General features: G+C 29.1%; 1 protein-coding gene across 5 annotated transcripts in view; it reads right to left on the bottom strand.

Annotated features, from left to right (window-relative positions):
• The window catches only part of LOC107442867 (serine/threonine-protein kinase Sgk2), a 49,275-nt gene extending 29,899 nt beyond the window's left edge, over positions 1–19,376 (bottom strand). The window contains exons 1-2 of one of the 5 annotated variants that reach the window (XM_043050317.2): positions 19,013–19,376; positions 5,905–5,968 (exon numbers count right to left, since the gene is read on the bottom strand). In XM_043050317.2, the coding sequence (XP_042906251.1) occupies positions 5,905–5,968; positions 19,013–19,108 (160 nt within the window). In that variant the 5' untranslated portion in view covers positions 19,109–19,376. Of the gene's footprint in view, positions 1–4,354; positions 4,538–5,904; positions 5,969–7,594; positions 7,721–8,477; positions 8,970–12,989; positions 13,101–19,012 lie in introns of those variants that run through there. The other 4 variants (XM_043050318.1, XM_043050319.2, XM_043050316.2 and 1 more) reach the window with 4 other exon arrangements.
• Positions 19,377–20,279: the final 903 nt, after the last annotated feature.

Below are 20,279 nucleotides of genomic sequence, written 5' to 3'. Positions count from 1 at the left end.
TGAGGAACTATGAAAACATACCAATCATAAAAAAAATATACTACTGTTTTTGTGTTTTAAAGGGTCACAATACCCAAAAAATGACGTCAGTATCGATTTTTTTTAAAAATTTATGTATATTAAAACAGCAAATATTTTTTTTTGTTGCTTTTTTGGTTTTGGCTGTTAAAGTCACACTTGAGCTACTCTAATGGGCGGTGGTGAACGAACTAAGTTAAAATCTGAATGATTTTAATGGTTGATGTCAAATATAGTATAATTGGTGCTAACTTTCAATTAAGTAATAGAATCCGATATAAAAATTATTTTTCTTTGTTCTGTTTTTTGAGTTTTTTTTCCGTCAGTTTTGCATTTTCGGCACTGAAAATATACTACGCAAATCTTACGTGGCTGCATTATGGAAAATATAGTTCTAAATGTTCAACCAGGACAGTGGTCCGAAGTTTGTGCCCTTTAATGTCAAATTCGACTGATTCTGTTTAAATTCATTAAGTTTAAAATTATCTGAAATTTATGTATTTTATAATTCTACATTTTTATTCTATAATGGAATACAATAATAAAAATCCTTTTATTTCTATGGTTATTATTTTTATTTAAATTCATTTTTTCCCTTACGTGCACTCTACGTTAAAATCAACAATCACTGTAGTTTGAATTCTAAAGCTGTGAAAAATTTATATGTTAAGTGTTTTCTTGATTACAGAATTATTTCAGACAGTTCAAATATTTATTCTTATATTAAATATTCATTTTTAACTCGTTTAACTGAGAAAGTTTGTTTTACAGAATTTGTATACTTATATTTTAGTTTGTACTCATTTTATTTTTCCGATTTTGTTTATTAAATTTATCACAACGTAGAGGAAATCTATTGAATTTGATTTTCAAGAAAATAAAAATAAATGAATTTTTTTTCCTTCAAATATAAGAATTACTATCTATTGAAGGTATTTTTGTTATTTGTATTCTTAAATGTGTAGATTAATTTTAAATGTATTTGTATTTTAATGTGTAGATTAAAAGTTTATTTCAAACTAAAATCAGAATTATTTTCATTACAGTGTTACACGTGTAGTTTCGAAATAGTTCACTAGATGGCAATACGTGATATTTTGGTAGTCATAACAAATATATCTTCAATTCATCTAATTTTTACGATAATATTATCTGTCAATAAATTTTTTTTTGATATTTATTTTGATTGCCTCTTAGAATGTAAACACTTCAAAATGAAATTAGAACAAAAAATCGTGTTAAGAAAAATGTAGTTGTTGAGCTTAAAATTGAATTAAGTTGGAAATTAAATTTAATTGTTTAATGGCTAGAAAGTGCTAATGGTTAGATAAGTTTTATTAAATAGTTTAGTTTTGTAACGTATTATTTTCTCTTAAATATGAACTAGAAAACAATCAAAATTAAGCACTTTAATCATTTTTGTAACGAAGTTAATGTTTAAGATTATTTTATTTAACACTACTCAGTTTCAAAATTAAAAAAAATTTTGTGAATTATTATTAATAACGTATTTTTAATGTTTACTTCAAATATATTTCTTAATTCGTAAAACAAAATTTGTTTCTTTTTTAAACTGAGAAAATTATTTTTAAGAACATTGTAATTTAACTGTATTGCGTTTGATAAAAAAATATTTATTTTGGAAACAGTTTCACATACTTGCTATTTTTTTGAGAAATTGTGCAACTTGTGAAAAGAAAGAATGTAAGTTCGAGTTTCTTGAATTTTGAAAAAGTTAAAATTAAATTTTTTTTAATCACTTGAATAATAAGATTTTTTAAATTTTTTTTTTCATTTCTCATTAATTAATGTTTTTTTAATTTTTTATACTATTAAATTGCTTGGATTTTTTTCTTTGTAGGCATGATAAATAATAATTTAATTTATTAATTTATTTAAGCATTGATGGTTCAAGAATGAAATACATGAAATAATAAATGATTTTGGAAATTAAATTAATTGCAATTTCTTATCTTGCCTATTTTTACAAAAGATTACTAGAAAAAGAGAAAAAAAAGGCATTTTACAAAAAAACTTCAATACTTAATAACTGAATTCTTAAAAGATTCCTTTCTAAACTTCAAATGAACACCAAAGATTAATTTTACACCTTATAATGTAGCTAAAAATATATATTTTTTCATAATGTAATTGAACTGTTAGTATAGGCTCTTTCCGTAAGTTTCAGATATATTTTATTAAGTAATAAAAAATAAGAAAGTTAAAAACACCAACTAATTTGTTCAATTTCTTAAAAAGAATGCGCAATAGCTTTAAAATTGCAAATATATTATCTTTATCACAAAATGCAAAAGAGCTGAATTATTTTTAAAACAAACTATTTAAGAAATAAAAAATATTTATTTATATTTTTATATATTTTTATATTTTTGAATATATGTTTTTGTGCTCTTTAACGTTGTCTACCTTAGTTTGTAAACTATTTAAGATTTAGTTTAATTTGAAAACCTAAAGATAATCGATTTGTAATTAAAAGTGACAAAGTGACCTAAGGATAATCGAAAGTAATTTACCATCTGGTNAGAATATATTATTATATCAATATGTAGAAATTTTAATACTAGGAGTTTAAATTAAGTTACTTTTAAAATAAAGAAAATAATGTAATAATGTTATAAAGATTAGAGTAATATTTAAAATACTTATACCTCAATAAAGAAAACTGATGGCATTTTTAACACAAATATTTTTAATTTACTATTCATTTTTGTAACCTGGAAATCTACTTCTACATCTGCTAAAGAATAAAATATGTAGTTTTGAAAATTTCAATACGATTACCAGAATGTGAAAAACTGCTGGCCGGTTTGAAACAAATCTTTAAATAATATTGTTAATTTATTTAAAATAAAAAAAGTAATTTGATATTATTATTCATTAAATATAATTTTAATTATAACACTAATTTATTTTTAAATTCTGAATAACAAGTTTAACTTTTATTCTGTGATATTTAAAACTTCTATTGCAATATAAAACACTGATAACATATGCAAACAATTTCAGTTAGTAATTTCAAAAATCCAATTTTTTTCAAAGAATTGATAAGTTTTACAAAAGCTATTTTTATGTTTTAAATCAATTCAATTAGCATTGTTGTATTTAATGCAAATAATTTTATATATAATGTAATTATATGTAATATAAAAATATTAATTTATAAGCCCATATAACTGGGCAGAATGGGCATTGCCTTTTTGATCAAGACAAATAAATTAAATTTCGATTTATTATCTATTTTTTAAAATATTCCTTGCAACTTGAAAAATGTTTTAAGTACTAATTTTAAATTTTGTATTATGTTATAGAGGATATGCTATAGTTTTGTAATTTGCAGAAATTAAATTCAAAATGTTGATTAAAGCATTTTAAACAATAAATTATAAAAAATATATTTAAACTATCTTTTATATTCAAAAAAAAGAAACACTTTTCTAATAATTCTTTTAAAAATATCCTTCAACTTATGAAATAAGGAAACATTCAAAAACAATTTTTAATAACTTATAAAAGAATCTTTATTTTCTAGGAATGATATAAATCTCCAAGATGGTAATTTTATTGAAAAAAAATCAAGGAATATTTTCAAAAATATACTTCACAATGTCTACAGAAAGCAATTAAAACTTTAAATATTAAAAAAAAAGTATTTTATCATTTACAAAGAAGTAGTTTGTTTCGATTAAAAATATAACTCTTCGACTTAGTTACTTTATTTGAAAAAGAATAATTCTCAAACAACTCTTTTCAAAATGGACTTACACTGTTTGAAAAAAAAGAGCATTTTCAATGCAAAAAAATCATAAATTGCAAAGAAAATCATTATTATTTTCTATTAAAGGAATAAAGCTTAAAAATAGCAAATTTATGTGAAAGATAAACAATTTTCAAGCAATTATTTTCAAAATATGCTTTACTACAGATAATACACAGTTTTAAATAAACACAGTTTTAAATAAATAAAGTAACTTTATAATTTACAGTTATTTATTTTTATTTTCTATTAAGAATATAACTCTTCCAAATGGTAATTTTAAATGAAAAAAAAATCACTTTTGAAGTATTCTACCAATATGTTGTAGAGAACAGATAATATTAAAAAAAGTTGTTAATACTTTACAAAGGGATCCTAATTTTCTTTTAAAAATATAAATCTACAAAATAGTAATTTTCGAACTATACCGATCAAAAATATCTTAAATCTGAAACTCTTGCTCGTTTTTCATACGATTTATTAATTAAATCTACAATGAGGGGGGAAAAGTAACCTTTGAATAGTTTAAAGTTACATGAAATAGAGTAATTAGAAACTTACCAAGAAAATCAGTGAAATTATTTAGCACTTAAAAAAACATTAAACAAAACAGGTGAAATGACTTTAACTAATTCATCCTTCAATTGATGTATATTGTTGGAAATACAACTGTAATAAACATTACGTCAAAAAAGTGATAAGAGAAGCAGAGAAGGCGGATCATAATTGCAGTGTTAAAAGATCAAAGTTTATTTAAGATTTTTTTAGAGATAAGGAACTTCATAATTTGAGGCTAGTTTTAAGATAAAAGTTTATCTTAAAGTATCTTGCTGGAATTTAAGCCAAGAAATATTTAGTGCAATACATAAACAAATGAATTAATTAAGCTGATAATTAAAAACTATTTATATAGATTTTTAGGGATATATTGAAAAGAATTGCGAATTCCATTGGAAATATTGAGGAAATTACTAAGTCAGTGGTTCCCAATTTTTCTGTGGAACTCTTAATGATCGAGTTTCTTTTATCGGAACAACTACTTAAGAAATAAAGTTCATTAAAAGTCGTGAATGTTATTAAGTAAAGTAATAAATATTTACTAAAATTTATTTTTTACATGAAATTTTATTAATATAAACGAATTTTATAATTGTGTGCAAAATATTTTCTATTTGCTCGAGTTCGCGAGATTTGGCGAAATACCCAAAAAGTAGAATTTAACATAAAGAGCTTCAAAATTTGGATCGCTCTCCTGATCAAACTACGAGGACCATATTTTCCAGATTACCGCCCCCTACTTTTTGGGGTCAGAAATCCGAATTCATCAATAAAAAATGTATGTTTATTCAGAGAAAGTGCATTTTTGTGTCTGATTTCGTAACTTAAAATATCATCTGCGCTAATTACTAAGCATATTTGGGATCATCCCCTCAAACCTTTAAGATTGAGTTCTAAAACGTGAAAATCCGATCATTAGACCAGAAGTTATTCTGGTTGGTCGATTATTATTTTGCGCACTGCACTAACCAAAGAAAAACTACTTGTTATTTTAAAAATATTTAATGTTGAGAATTAAATATTTTCATCCTATAGTCATTAAATACTGGTGCAGCATATGAATTTATTCTTGATGTAGGCATAAGCAGAACATGATTATAATAGGTTTCGAAGAAAAAAAATTGAGAATGGTTATTAGGGAAACATGGCTATTAATTTGGTTATTTTATTTTGAAAAAATTCGAATAAGAAATACCGATGAAATTTTTTTAAAGCAAATCTGTTTCGTAATATATTCGATGTATACATATTATTAAAAAAAATATTGTTTAAAATTTTACTATTCTTTTCATTGACGTAACGTATAAATAATTTCATATAAACAACCAAAATATAAATTGAATTACGGATTACTGGGAGTATGTAAAGATAATTGCTTCGAAAATCGTAATTGGTTAAAAGAAAAAGTCCAGGGTCTTGGAGCCCCTATGGCCCCTTCCATAAACCCTCTCGCCTTTTAGGAGCTACTGATTTGGGATTCATCCTTAATGATTGTTAAAAAAGTAATGTGAAAGTCTTTATTTTTAGAAATTGTATTATAACAAAATACATACCTGAGTAGGGATTAGACATCTCGAATTTTCTATCACTGTAATCATAATTATGAAACACTAGCCACTGAAAGGAAAAATTAAATATTAAATAATGCATTAGCTTTTCATAATTCTTACACTAAAGCGTATATAAAACTTCAAAATCTTAGTGGATTTAAAAACATAATAAGAAGTTTTAGTGTTTCGACATATGGCATTAATTTATTCTGAAAAAATTTATATCGAGTAGTTCGCCACCAAAAAGATGATTCGATTTTGTTGTGCAGAATCTTAAGAATTCTATGTATTCTAAATCTGAATTCTATCATTCACTTTATTGTTAATTAACATGTTCTTCTACTAAGTTCTTCAGATGTTAGTAGAAGAAATATTAAGATCAGGTAATGGAGACTGTTTATGTCACTGAAAACTGTAACCACGCTTATTTTACTAGTGGACATGAAAAGCTTTCTTTAACACGGCACATTTTCATAATGTAATAACTCTCGAGGAGAATCTATTTACTACGTTATTAAATTGTCAAACATATAATTGTATATCGGCCGTATAGCAATTATTTTTCTAAATAAAATGTTTTATAAACACACATTCGAAAGTTAACTTTTATAAATTTACTAAAATTTCTTCTAATACGTTCTTTTAATAAACTATTCAAATAGCAATGAGAGAAATGTATTAGATGGCATTTTTAAAATATTCTGTTTCGACATTTAAGAACATGTTGTGATAGCCTATAAACATAACATTACTCAAAATAATTTACTTAAAATACTTTTCCACAAAATTCTTTTTTGGATACAGATTCTTCATTTTTCTATGCATTTTATAAAAAAGAAACTTTTTGAAAATAATCTGGTTTAAAAACAATTTGTATTATCTAAAAGCATTAAATAATAATTTATTCTGTCAAAAATGCATATAGAATGGTTAATGGAAATTTTTTTTTGAACAGATTATTAATGTTTCTGTACACCCTAAAGCTGATTTTCTATTATTTTAATTTGACTATTTTATTATTTATTTGAATTATTTTATTTATTTATTTGACTATTATTTTAACATTGAAATCAGCATCGAACAAATTATTCGAAATTTTAGTTAGAAGTGAAAAAACTTAAATTTATCTTCTATCAAACAAACTTAGACAATGTGGAATATTTTTACAATTGTTTAGCTTGAATAAAAACAGATGCAAACATATTTCCTAGGGTACAATTTGCTAAGATACTGAGTAAAAATGCCGAAAAACATTGTTAATTTTGTGTTTATCCATCGGCTCAGGTTATTTCAATTATGTTAACGGCTACCAATGTGTTGAAATCAGAATGAACATGGACTATAGGTTATTTTGTTTTCTCTATCCTGATCACTGCTTTCATTATTGATAAATATGTAACCAAAGTTTGCCTAAAAGTCTGTCTAAAATGCAATATTATTGTTTATCAGGGCAAAACTGAGAGATATAACGGTTTCTTATTATTATACAACAGAATAAACATTGGCTACATCCTTTTGTCATCTAAATCATGATTATTACCTTCATTATTGATCAGCACTTCACTAAAAACTGCCATTAAGTCACCAAAGTGCAAAATTATTGGTTTTCATGATATATAAAAAAAAGATAAAAGTAGTTAAGGTTGTAATCAATAAATAAAATATACGTTAGATAAGTTATCTGTAATAATACCGTAAATTTGTACTTCTGGTGAGATTCTGCAAAGTTTTCCGTCGGCAGCAGAAGAAGCCAGGGACCACAGAACAGCTCCTCACATTTTGAAAACGAAAAGACACAGCCCATTCTAAGATTGCAATTTTTCACATAATATTTGTGCAATTTAATTTACAATTAAAAAAATTGATAATTTTTGTGTGTGTCTCTATTTCAAGTGAGCTTTAATATTTCCTTGGTGAAATCTGTTACCGAATCATTCCTGCTGAAGAAAGGTATGCCCTTATTGCTGATCGAACAAAAAAAAAAAAAAATTAAACAGTGAAACAGAATAAAAAATTACCGCTAAAGGAGAGATTAATAATTTTGCAGGTAAATAATTTCTTTTATTAATTTTATTCTAATTTCAAAAAAATTCGAATCATTAAGTTAAAATTACAAATTCGAATTCTCAATTGTCGTTTTGTGAGATTCGGACCCGGTTAATACTATATATATATATATAAAAATATCTTTACGTTCAATATTATTAGAAGCCTTTTAACTCCAGAAAATCTGAGCATTCTTAAACCACCTTACTTGTTACAAAATAACCTGGTTTAACGATTACTGTTATAAGTTACTTATTCTTAAATACAACATTTTATAAAACCTAAGACGCTAAAAAAATATTTAGTTTCAAAAAACATAAATAGTTTTTCGAACATGAAATTGAAACATATTATAAAAAAGTTAATAATAGTAAGCATTTAATGCTTTGGTTAATACGAGTTAGCATGAAATGTTTCCGTAAAAGTAATGAAACATTAAATGTGTTTTGTTTTAAAAGCAAGTTTCGTTAATTTATTTATAGATTCATTTTACTGGAGAAACATAAATTTTAAATATTTCTTTTACTTACATTCATTCTTGCAATTTTAAGTAAACTTTACTTCTGTTTTGATTTCTGCGCGAAGATCTGATAAGCCAATTAACACGCAGGCGAAAGTAGAACAGACGATACTCTCCGGTCAGTGGAACACTTCTGTTGCTATTGCATGGATGTTTACCAACTCACAACTCTAATCATGAAACTGGAACTGACTGAATTTGATCAACTCAAAAGATTAACCTATGTCAGACGGATTAAACAGTTTTTTCAGTTCTTTTGAGAAAAACATGTCTTCAGCCAGTTCAATGTTGAATTTTTCACTAGAACTACACCAAGGATACTGCTTTTTTAAAATCATTTCATATCATTGTATTTCCGATGAGTTGTGAAATAAGTTTGAGAAAAGCATTTATTTATTTTTTAATTACATATACATGCGTATAAACTTTTGTTGAGCTGAAAAACAGATACAGATACGCGAAGTACAAAAGTACAGTGACGCACAAAAATATATCTAGGGCTACGGTGGAATTCGAAAACTTCATCCACGCTTCAGAGCGTTTGGTGGAATGGCGATAAAAAAGAGGTAAAATTCATAAGACTTTGAATAAGAGCCCCTGTAGATGAAGGGAAATTTCTTTCAATCAAACACTTTGGCTTATAAAGGCACCAGGTTCGATTCCCACATAAACCGAAAAGAAAAACCATCATAAATTTTTATTTCATCACCGTTGTCGAAAGGCTGAACCAATTTTGAGTTCACGACTAACAATGTTTAACTACGTAGACTCGTAATTTTAAACCCATTCTAGAAGACAAGGAAACTCCTAAATCAAGCATTGGGAAAAATTTGCCTTTATGGAGGATTTTTTGATGGAACTGTCCGCGTTACATGGAGAGGAAAACCATGAAAACTTTCCACGATTAGCCTGACAGCAAGGGGATTCTAACCCATGATTTGTCTACCATTGAGAGTATTTTACGACAGCACAGTGGTCAAGACGAGCCGAGTGCGGAGTTCGTATTTATTTCTCTTTTTTTGGGCTTACGTCCTTATTACTACTAATGTTCAACGCTGTAACCTTGTAATTTTGCACCCAATCCAGAAGGCAAGGGAACTCCTAGAGCAAGTGTTGGGAGAACTTTGCCTTCGGAGGACTTTTTTAAGGATTGCCGTAATATTACTTAATCTATTTCTAGATCTGTCAAAGAGATTAAGAAACCTCTATGAACCAGTGGTATCGCTCGCCAAATGATGTTCGTGACGTGGAGGTAGCGGGTTCGAATTCCGCTGATACTCCTGATGTCCTTCCACTTAACAATGATTTTTAAGCCTTAATTGAGCACACAAGACGCAACTGCATGTTTTACCAATAAATCAAAGAATTTGATGAAGTGCACAAGCCTTTGGATTTCTGCGTTATAAAGCTTGCCTTTCATCAATTAAGAGTTTGCTCACCTAGTTGTTCTTGTAGGGTACGAACTTGCAACGTTTTGTGCCACAGTCTGTGATTTTCTTTTCTTAACTGGGTAGTATGAATAAATGAATGAGAAAAAAGGAAGAGTTTACATGCGTTTAAAAATATGTATCTGAATGACGGCAATATGAAGATATTGGGGTTGTAGTTGTAGTTCATTTACGCCGCACTAGAGCTGCACAATGGGTTATTGGCGACGATCTGGGAAACATCCCTGAGGATGATCCGATGACATGCCATCACAATTTTGATCCTCTGCAGAAGGGATGGCACCCACGCTTCGATAGCCCAACGACCTGCACGCGAAGTCAAGCGCTTAACGGTAGCACAGTTTAACGAGGACCAATAACGCACACCCTCGGTCCCTACGCAGACTGATCCAAGTGGTCATCCACCCGCACACTGACCGCAGCCAGTGATGCTTGACTTCGGTGATCTGCTGGGAACCGTGTCTTAACGATCAGTCCACTGCGGGACATGAAGATATCGGGGGTATCCCTATCTGATCAGTATCACCTGCCTACTTTAGAACACAAGCTTGTCTGTATGCTTGCCTGTAAATAAAGAATAGAGGCATTGGATTGTGACTGAGAAGGTCATTGGTTCAGGTCTATGTTAAAATAACCAACCTTAAGCTCATTTTTCTAAGAATCTGGTGAAAAATAATAATGGTGAATTTCACAAATTGTTTGTTTAAGTTCTCTATCTACCCAGAGCTTTTTAGTATAAATATATTTTTTAAAAGAATGTTTTTTAATATTTATTTATATCTTGTTATTAATACATATGCAGGCATAAATTACGATTTATAAGCATTAAGCTGAAAACATATAGTTCAATTTTGAGAAGGACATCACAAAAATATATTTTAAGCTTCAACCGCAGTACTCTACAGAGCGTTTGGAGGAATTTCGAGATCAGTCGGTCAGATAGGCAGTGCTTTTTCTAAATTTAGAAAATTTAGCTTAGGCTTTAATGATGAAGTTGCATTCTCCCATTTGCAGAGTAACTTTCTTAACTGAGGTATTTTTTTCATTGAAGAACAGATTTTATAATTTGTTCTTCAAATCAAATAGGTCTCATAAGTTCTTTTCTGTAATTACAGCACAGGCCTGCATATGTATAGACAGACAGCGGTCAACAAGCGAGTGAGTGACCACTTTCATCAGCCTGAGTAAGGACCGAGGGTGTTATCGGTTCTCGTTTAAGTGTTCTATCATAAAGTCCTTAACTTCCCACGCAGGTATTTGGACTACTAAAGTGGAGGGATCATCCCCTCAACAGTGGATGAACATCCTCAGGGATGTTTCCTAGGCCGTCGCCAATAGCCTATCGTGAAGCTCTAGCACGACGTAAATAAAAAACCTATCTACCTTGTCAAAATATTGAACCATTGAATTTTTTTGTCAAAATATTGATAGATAAAATTCTGTTGACGTAGATAAAAAAAATTATATCCCAATCTTTTATTTCGTAAAACACTTATTTTCAATTGTTCACTTATAGCCAAAGGAACAAAATTAAAAGTTTTAAAAGTCAATCAGTTTTGCAACGATCATGTTCTTCTAAAATAACCATTTTGGACGTGAAATTGTTTACTTGGCTTATATGATACTGTTGCTGTTGCTGTTGTTAATTTACGTCGCACTAGAGCTGCACAATGGGCTATTGGCGACGGTCTGGGAAACATCCCGGAGGATGATCCGAAGACATGCCATCACAATTTTGATCCTCTGCGGAGGGGATGGCACCCCCGCTTCGGTAGCCCGACGACCTGCGCGCGAAGTCGAGCACTTTACGGTAGCACAGTTTAACGAGGACCAATACCGCACACCCTCGGTCCCTACGCAGACTGATCCAAGTGGTCACCCACCCGCACACTGACCGCAGCCAGTGATGCTTGACTTCGGTGATCTGCTGGGAACCGTGTCTTATCGATCAGTCCACTGCGGGACCTTATATGATACGGAGACGCTTGAAATACAAGGATTAACCCTAACTGCTCAAAAACAATACAATAAGTTTAATTCTTGGTTCGTAATTATTCGTAATCTTTTACAGATCGTTTTTCGTCAATATTATTATTCGTCGAAATTTTGATTTATAATTTATAAATATGCAGATTTGTGTGGAGTTAAGTTCTTATTCAGTCGTACACAAATCTTCTGACTTTGTTAGATCGTCTGATAAGCTTTTATGAAATTGAAAAGTACAGAACATAAATAATAAAAGAGCATCTAAAAATATAAAGTGTTAACAGAGGAACTAAATATAAACAATACATGCAGAAATCGAACCAGCTGTTTTCATGCTTGAGAGTATTTAGTGGAAAGACACTACTTCTCTCCCAAATCTCAGGCGTTTTTAATATAACTTTTTCATCTTTTTTAGAGAATACTAATGAAAGAGTTGATATTTATTTCTTTTTTGCTTTTTAATCTTCTTTGACTTTTCAATTTACAGGGTGTAAAAAAAGTTCAGAAATGGTCAAAAAATATCTCGAAAAATCTGTATCGTATAAAAAAAACAACAAAACAGACCCATTTAATATTTTTTAAGAGCTATCCAATGATACCAAACTCGAAGATGAAGTTGAATGACGATCCAGAAACAATACTGGAGCATGCGCACTCTAACACAATTAATATTGAAGGGCAGATGATGGCAGTAGTAATCCAGTTTACTTACTACGCTCCTCAACCATCCAATTAGGTGTGTATTTCTATGCCTGTGGTCCCGCAGAAGGCTGATTGTAAAAACACGCTTCCCAGTAAAACCTTGAAGTCCAGTCTCATTGGCTGCTGTCAGTAAGCGGGTGGGTGACCACTTTGATCAGCCTGCTTTGCGACAGAGGGTGTGCGGTATCTGTCCTCGTAGAACTGTTCTACAGTAAAGTGATCAACTTCAAGTGCAGATCGTCAGGCTAAGGAACCGGGTGAGCACTCCCCTCTGCAAAGGATCAAAATTGTGATGGCACGTCTTTGGATCATCTTCAGGGATGCCTCCCAGACCGTCGCCAATAACCCATTGTGCTGCTCTAGCGCGATGTAAATAAAGTACCTACCTTCCCTGGCTGTGAAACCATGAACCCAAGATCGTAGCAATGGAAGAGAGAGTAGTTCGATCTGGCTCTTAGCTTTAGATGAGGGAAACGAAGCATGTCAAAAGTCGTGGTCAGCGAAGTAGATCCACCATACCCACAGCGTAGATTTAATATTTATGTTATTATATATATGCAATGACTAAAGACCAAAAAAAATGATTCTCAGCTTGTAACATATGTTCGACTTACATTTTTCATTGATTACATTACTTCAGATTTGATTTAATTTTTGTCTGCCTAATGAGGGAAAGCTTCATTTATAGTTAAGCTACGTGACAATATTTGATAACCTAATTCTCATGATAGGGGCCTCCCTGGCAGAGCTGTATCACCCGCCAAACGCTCTGTTAAGCGTGGAGGTAGCGGGTTCGAATCCCGCGTAACCCTGAATGTATTCTTTGTGATGTCCTTCTCTGTATTGTGCTATCTGCTCTTCTACTTGGCAAAGGTTCATAAGCCTTAATTGATCACACAAACCTGCAAATGTATGTTGTACCAATAAACCAAACCTCATGATAGATGGGGGAAAATGCGAAAAATTTCAGTGCAAACATTGCAATAAAAAATATTATATGCTAATATAATGTGCTTAAGCCCTTAAAGGAAAAACTTTTACATACGAGCCTTTTAAACTTAAGTAATTTTTGGATGAATTAAAATTTAAAATTAAAAAATAAGTCGGTAAAAAGGACTTGGTCACGTAATCTCTGTAAAAAATAAAGTAAAATGTTTTCTGTACATTCATGCCCCTTTTTATGACGCATATGGTATATTTATGCATATTTATATTGTTCGGTATTTATATGATTTGGTTATTATGTTTATTTAGTATAAGTTATTATTATTTAGGTATATTATTCAGATATATCTTTTAAATTAAATAATCTTTTAATTAATTAAAAATTATTTTTAATTATATGCTTGAGTTTTCTTTTAAAATCATTCAACTTCTGAGTTTGATTTTTGAGAATCATTCTATACTTTCAAAAATTCTAATAATGTAGTTCATGATCTTTCTAGAATCTATTCTTTCCTATAATGTTTGTAAATCTATTTTAATTTAATTTCTACATCTTAACACTTGTGGTTCTCTTCCCGTACATACTTGTTACCTTTTCCTCATTGATATATCATGTTTGTCTCTTGTTTTTTTCCGTCATTTTGAGTTTAGCCGAAGCTAAAATATGTCCATTTTTACTTTATTCATACATTTTTGCTTCCATTATTAATGTTTAATTCTGTTTTGTTTTTGTGACAATCAAACATTAATTTTTATTTAAAAATGTATGATTTTTTTATTGATCCATGTTGGCGTTGACTGTAAAATTGTGTATTAAGCGAGGTGATTTTAAAATGTTCGGCATAAAAAAATTTGTACATGAAAGTCTTTCAAAAAGTATGGATTCAAACGTAATGACATAAAAAAATCTTAACTGAGCATATTCCGTCTGTTGCTTGTCATTATTCTACAATAATTTCTACACCAGTTTCTGCAACTATGTTCTTGTATTTTGTTTGCGAGCAATATCCTTCTCAAACCCACGGTCCAGTATATTGGTCAACATTTTGTAAACATTTATAATAAAAGAAATAATATTTATGTATCTTTTTATATTTTTCTGATTTCCCAAAGTAATTTTTTATGTAAAAAGGTAATGATTTTATAATTTTCAATTACAATGAAAAATTCTAAAAAAAAATTTGTTTTTGTGATTTTTGTTTCAGGACCATAATGATAAGAAATACATTTTAAAAGCATCCTGGAATATGAAGAAAGTGTTGAAAATTAGAATGAATAATTTTTTATATAACTATTGTCAATAATTATTAATACCATAATTTAATTTAATTAACAAATTTTTTGTGTGAATTTTTTTCTCATCAAATTTAAGATTTTACTTTCTAAGCATCATATTTCTGAGCAGAAGTCAATCGCATTTTCTAATATTATTTAAATGATTCAACATAAAATTAATGATTATTTGAAAATTTTAAATTTATTCTTTACAAATTGAGTATGAAATAATTGTAATCATAATGACTTAATTATATTAAGATTATTTTTAATCACCATCTGCCATAAATTAAGAAAAATAGTATTATGATAATAACTTTAAATCGAATGAAACCTGTAATAATCTAATTTAATCCCCTGTAATTATGAATCAGGGTAAACTAACCTAAATGTACCGGCGGCAATTACAGCTTTCCGGTGCGCACTGTTTTTCGAAAAAAATAGTGCAATAAAAATTTATTTAATTGTTGTTTTGCCATATTCAAACAAAATAGTCAAATAACCATAAATAAGTCCCAGTGTTCTTTAGTCCCAGAGTTGACACCGCAATATTTAGTTCAACACATGAAGAGTTTCCAGCGTCCTGCACTCCTCAATTTATGTCCCTGGGCTATTAGAATATGATACTTTAATTCACCCATAGATAGCAGCACCACAAGGCTGCTAAACTGTCTCCAAAGTCCAGTTAAATTTTTTTACGGTTTTGAAACCATGCTAGTTGTAAATGATTAAAAAGCCGTATATTTTGTAATCATGTTTTTTTCTTTAAACCATACTAGCTATAAACGGTTTCAAAACTGTTAAAGTAAAAAAATGCTCTTCACAGTAAACTTTACGGCTAATTGAATGCGCAGACTTGAGCTGTTATTCAACCATAATTTTAAAATTTAAAACTCTGATAGCGTACTAAAAATACGAGAAGTTGAAAGTATGTGCTATCTTAATGTAGTCATTAATGATGTTTATTTAACTATGCTTGGTTATGATTTAGTTGATTAAATGAATAAAATCAAACAATTTTGTAATTATTACTTTGAAAAATCATGTTTAAAAAAATAAAAATAATTTTAATATTAGTTTTATCTGCGGTTTGTGAACAGACATATTGTGCTTATCTTAACAAGATTAAAATAACGATAGAATGATGATATTATATCTAATAGCCTAGTATTTGCTTATTATCAAGCCGAAAAAATCAGCGGTTTCATCGGATGATTCCGAAAAATAATGGAAACTTTCATTGCATTTAATTTTTATGAAAAAAATATCTTGAAATGCATTTTAGATCAAACTGCAGGAAACAAATAGTAAATAAATAAAAACAAAAACATTTAGTTACCAAAAATGCCTTAAAATTTTTTTATTTTATTTAAACAGAATTGTTTTTAATGAAAAACTCATTAAGAACTATAATTTTATTGTATTATTTTTATAGTATTTTGTACGCACTGCCTACTGTATTTTTAAATGCTGATGCACATTATGATCAGCGTTTTTTAATGTTTATCAATGCTTTAATATTTTTTCAAAATAGTTTAAAAAAACGGTCAACCAAGCGAATATCACGAATTTAGTAAGATGGTTAAAAAAGGAAAAGACTGGAATTTTCTAACGAACCAAAATACAATTGTTTATTAAGATGTAAGTAATACGGTAAAATCTTGTACGGTATATTACGTGACGTCCACTGTTTCGAAAAATTTCGAAATCACCGACAAAATGGTAAAATTATGGATACAAAAATTGCATGTTTTTAACTAGTTATACAATTTTGGCTATTTTAGTAAGCAATATTATGCAAAAAAAGTTTTAATCTATTTCTGGTATTAGTTAATATAGGAAAGCGAAAAATGAAGATTGCTTTCTCTATATATTTTTAACATCTTAATTTTACCAAGCGATGTAAGATGACCACCAGCTAAGTTATTACTTCCTGACTCTGTTTAGACATCCTATAATGCATTTCAAAAGAGGGCAATTTTTGAGGACCAAATTTCTATCTCTCTTCTTCATCTCAATTCTTGAAAAATTACTTTTAAAACAGAAATTACTGTTAAATGCAATAATGCCAAAAAAGGACGTGATAGCCTGGTTGGTAGGGTCCTGGGGCAATGTCATGTTCCCATAACAAATCATATCTCTTGGGGTACTAATCAAGGAGTTTCCTTGCCTTCTAGGTTGAGGTTCAAAATTACAAGGCTACGGAGTTGCACATTAGTAGCCGTAAACCCAAATAGGGTCAGCTGTTCAACAACGGATATACATATAAATAATGCCAAAAAGAACAATGGTGGCCCAGGGGATAGAGCATTTGCCTTCCAATGAGGTGAACCGGGTTCGAATCAAAGCGGTGGCTGGTCAATACGAATACCGCACCCGGTTTACACCGACCACTGCTAGGACACAGTGCTGACGTAAAATATCCTCAATGATAGCCGGATCATGGGTTAGAGTCTCCTTGCCATCAGTCTAACAGTGGGAGATTTCGTGGTCTTCCTCACACTGTAACGCAAATGCTGGTTAATTCCACCAAAAAATCTGCCACGTAGGCAAATTTCATCCAATACTTGATCCTGGAGCTCCTTTGTCTTCTGGATCGGGTTCAAAATTATTAGACTTCGGAGTTGAACATTAGTAGTCATAAACCAAAAAATTCGGCTGGCTGTTCAACGATGGTTATAAAATAATGCCAAAAGCTATTGAACCTTATTTAATTTTCTTTAAAAATGCAAGACGAAAAGCATGATAATGATAAAGAAGTGATACTGACTTCATAAATTAACTTATTTCATTTTAGATTGGTCATTTACAGTTAATCGATGTTGAAGATACACAATTCTAACTAAGACATAGAGGACCAAGTCTAGACAAAATGTGGCAAGTCAAAGCTTTAGCATTAACCAGGAAATATTTTCAGAAAAGTTAAAGCAACTATCAGGAGCTGTGCTGAATTCTGTTTTTTTTTATTTATTTTTTTAATTTAAGATATTTTTATCCATGAATTTATACACCCGACGATTTATACACCCGACTTACCAAAAATCTAAAAAAAAAAATAGGGGGCCGCTTATACACCTGTACTGAGAAAAAAACATGGTACAAACTAACACAATATGGTAAAATTTACCGTATTTTTGCCTTTATGGGAACAATAAAAATCTCGGTAATTTTAACCATTTCAATTTGTTAATTTTTTCGGTAAAATTAATTTCGAAATATGGTTTATAATATGTGACAAAATTAGGTAAATGTGGTACAATATAGTAACTTTATTATGATACCTTCGAGTATGGCATAAAAAATATTTTTTCAGTTATATTTACCCTTCAGTTTTGAATTTCTTACTAAAGATGTGTGGTTATACGAAATCTTATTTAGAAAACCATTATTTCAGATAAACCTTTACCATATGAACAGAAAAATTACCAAATAAATAGTTTATATATAGTATATTTTGGTTTTGTTAACCAGAATTATGCTTTTTTTTAAACTAGAAACGTCATTACCATACAGTACTTAAATTTTACCAGAGTTTTTCTTTCCGCATAAGTTGCTTCAAAAATATTATCTCTTTCAAATTATACATTTCTTTATATACGTATGATTAGAGTTAAAAGCATTTTTATTAAAATTACATTTTATTGAACATAAGAATTGAAATAAATTTGAAAAAGAAAATATTGTAACTGTGCTAAAACATTATTAGTAAGGCGATGAATGTTATTATTTCATATGTTCATTCATATATAAACAAACATCTTATTGCAAGAAGAGTTTTTTATGAACAAGGAAACTACTAAATCGATACATTATATTTATATTCTGCATCTAATCTTAACTAAACAAATTTGGTTCCGCAACAAATGAATCAAAAAACAATAATTAACGAATTTTATATTGTTATTATATTTCGATCAAAGGTAGGTTCAAAACCTGATTAATAAAATTTGTGATAAGTCATAATTTATATAATTGCCATAATAATCATTTAACAAATATTTTTTTCACATAACTGTAAGTTTTTATCTAAATATTTTTCATAAGATCAAAAACCTTTTTTCACTTAATCTAGCAACTTTTTACTAACCGGAGTTACAGTCGAGCAAAATTTTTCGACTCCGGCACCAACTGCTGCAAAAAGAATTTTCGACTCCAACTCCACAACAGAGACAATAAAATTACTGCTTACCTTTTTGAATAACAATACATGGGTGAAATTTGTCAACTCAGTTAGTTTCATTAAATAAACAATGGACAGAAAAGTTGAATTTTCGACAACCGTCATAGAAAATGTACTTATTCCCTTAGATATATTCCATTAGAAAAACATGTTCGAAAAATAGCACGGTTATTTAGAAAAAGAACAGTTTTCCACTCCTTCAGAGTTTCTCAACCTTGGCTGTAATGTATTAGCAATATATCAATTAAGGCTAAATTTGATGAATATTTTATTAATGTCCACTTTAAATGATGCACTGCTCTAAACGCTGTGTCTGGCGTCGAGCCAATCACGATCAGGAAACTAAACTCGACTGACAAATATTGACTCTATCAGAACGAGGCAATAAATTGTATTGATTATTTTCATGCTTTTGTTTTTGAATTTTTTTTTGTTGTTGTGTAGACATAACACGCTCGAGAAATGTCGCTTCTTCACAATCATGTTTAAAAAGACATATTTAAGGTCACTCTGAGCAAAGAAAAGAAGCATGCATTGTCCTTGATTTCAAGGCATCTGAAAGTGGCAGTTATTTATATATAATTTTCTATTTTTGAACATAAGCAGCATCTACAAGATTATTTTACAGAAAATATAAATCTGAAGATTTCCATTTCTTTCGCGAAGGCACCGTTTTCACAAACACAACGATTTTTTTTCCTCCATTTATTTCATATGAAAAGTTTTATTTTATTTTTATGGTTATGTGTTTTACTTTTCATTTTCTTTATTCTTTATGACACTTAAGAAGTTACTTCTTAAGTCTTCTTTAAAAATATTTTTCTATCGTTTTCCGGCTCATGTGAAACATTTCTTTTAATGGAAGGAAATTTTATAAAACAATTAACTTTTCAAAATGATAGGTTCTAAACTGAATTTTAAAAAAACCCAAACTGACTGATATTTTATGTGAAATTAAATAATTAAAATCTTTAGTGCTAATAAAAACTAACTAATTAACAAATAACTGCTAATTAACAAATTAATTTACAAAATTAATTAACAAATAACTGCTAATTAACAAATTAACAATTAACTGCTAATTAATAACTGCTAATTAACAAATTAAAATACTAAGTACATAGAAAACTATTTCAAATGTTTGTAATTTCCTTAACTGATGTATAAAGTGACTTATTTTTGCCATTTTTTCAATCACATTTTAAAATAATATTACATTATATTAACATTACATTTACATTGCATTACTGTATTATATTACATTACAGTATTGCAT

This window comes from Parasteatoda tepidariorum, chromosome 2 (genome assembly GCF_043381705.1).
Source record: "Parasteatoda tepidariorum isolate YZ-2023 chromosome 2, CAS_Ptep_4.0, whole genome shotgun sequence".
Classification (NCBI taxonomy): Eukaryota; Metazoa; Arthropoda; class Arachnida; order Araneae; family Theridiidae; genus Parasteatoda; species Parasteatoda tepidariorum.
This window is presented reverse-complemented; position numbering and strand designations above follow the sequence as displayed.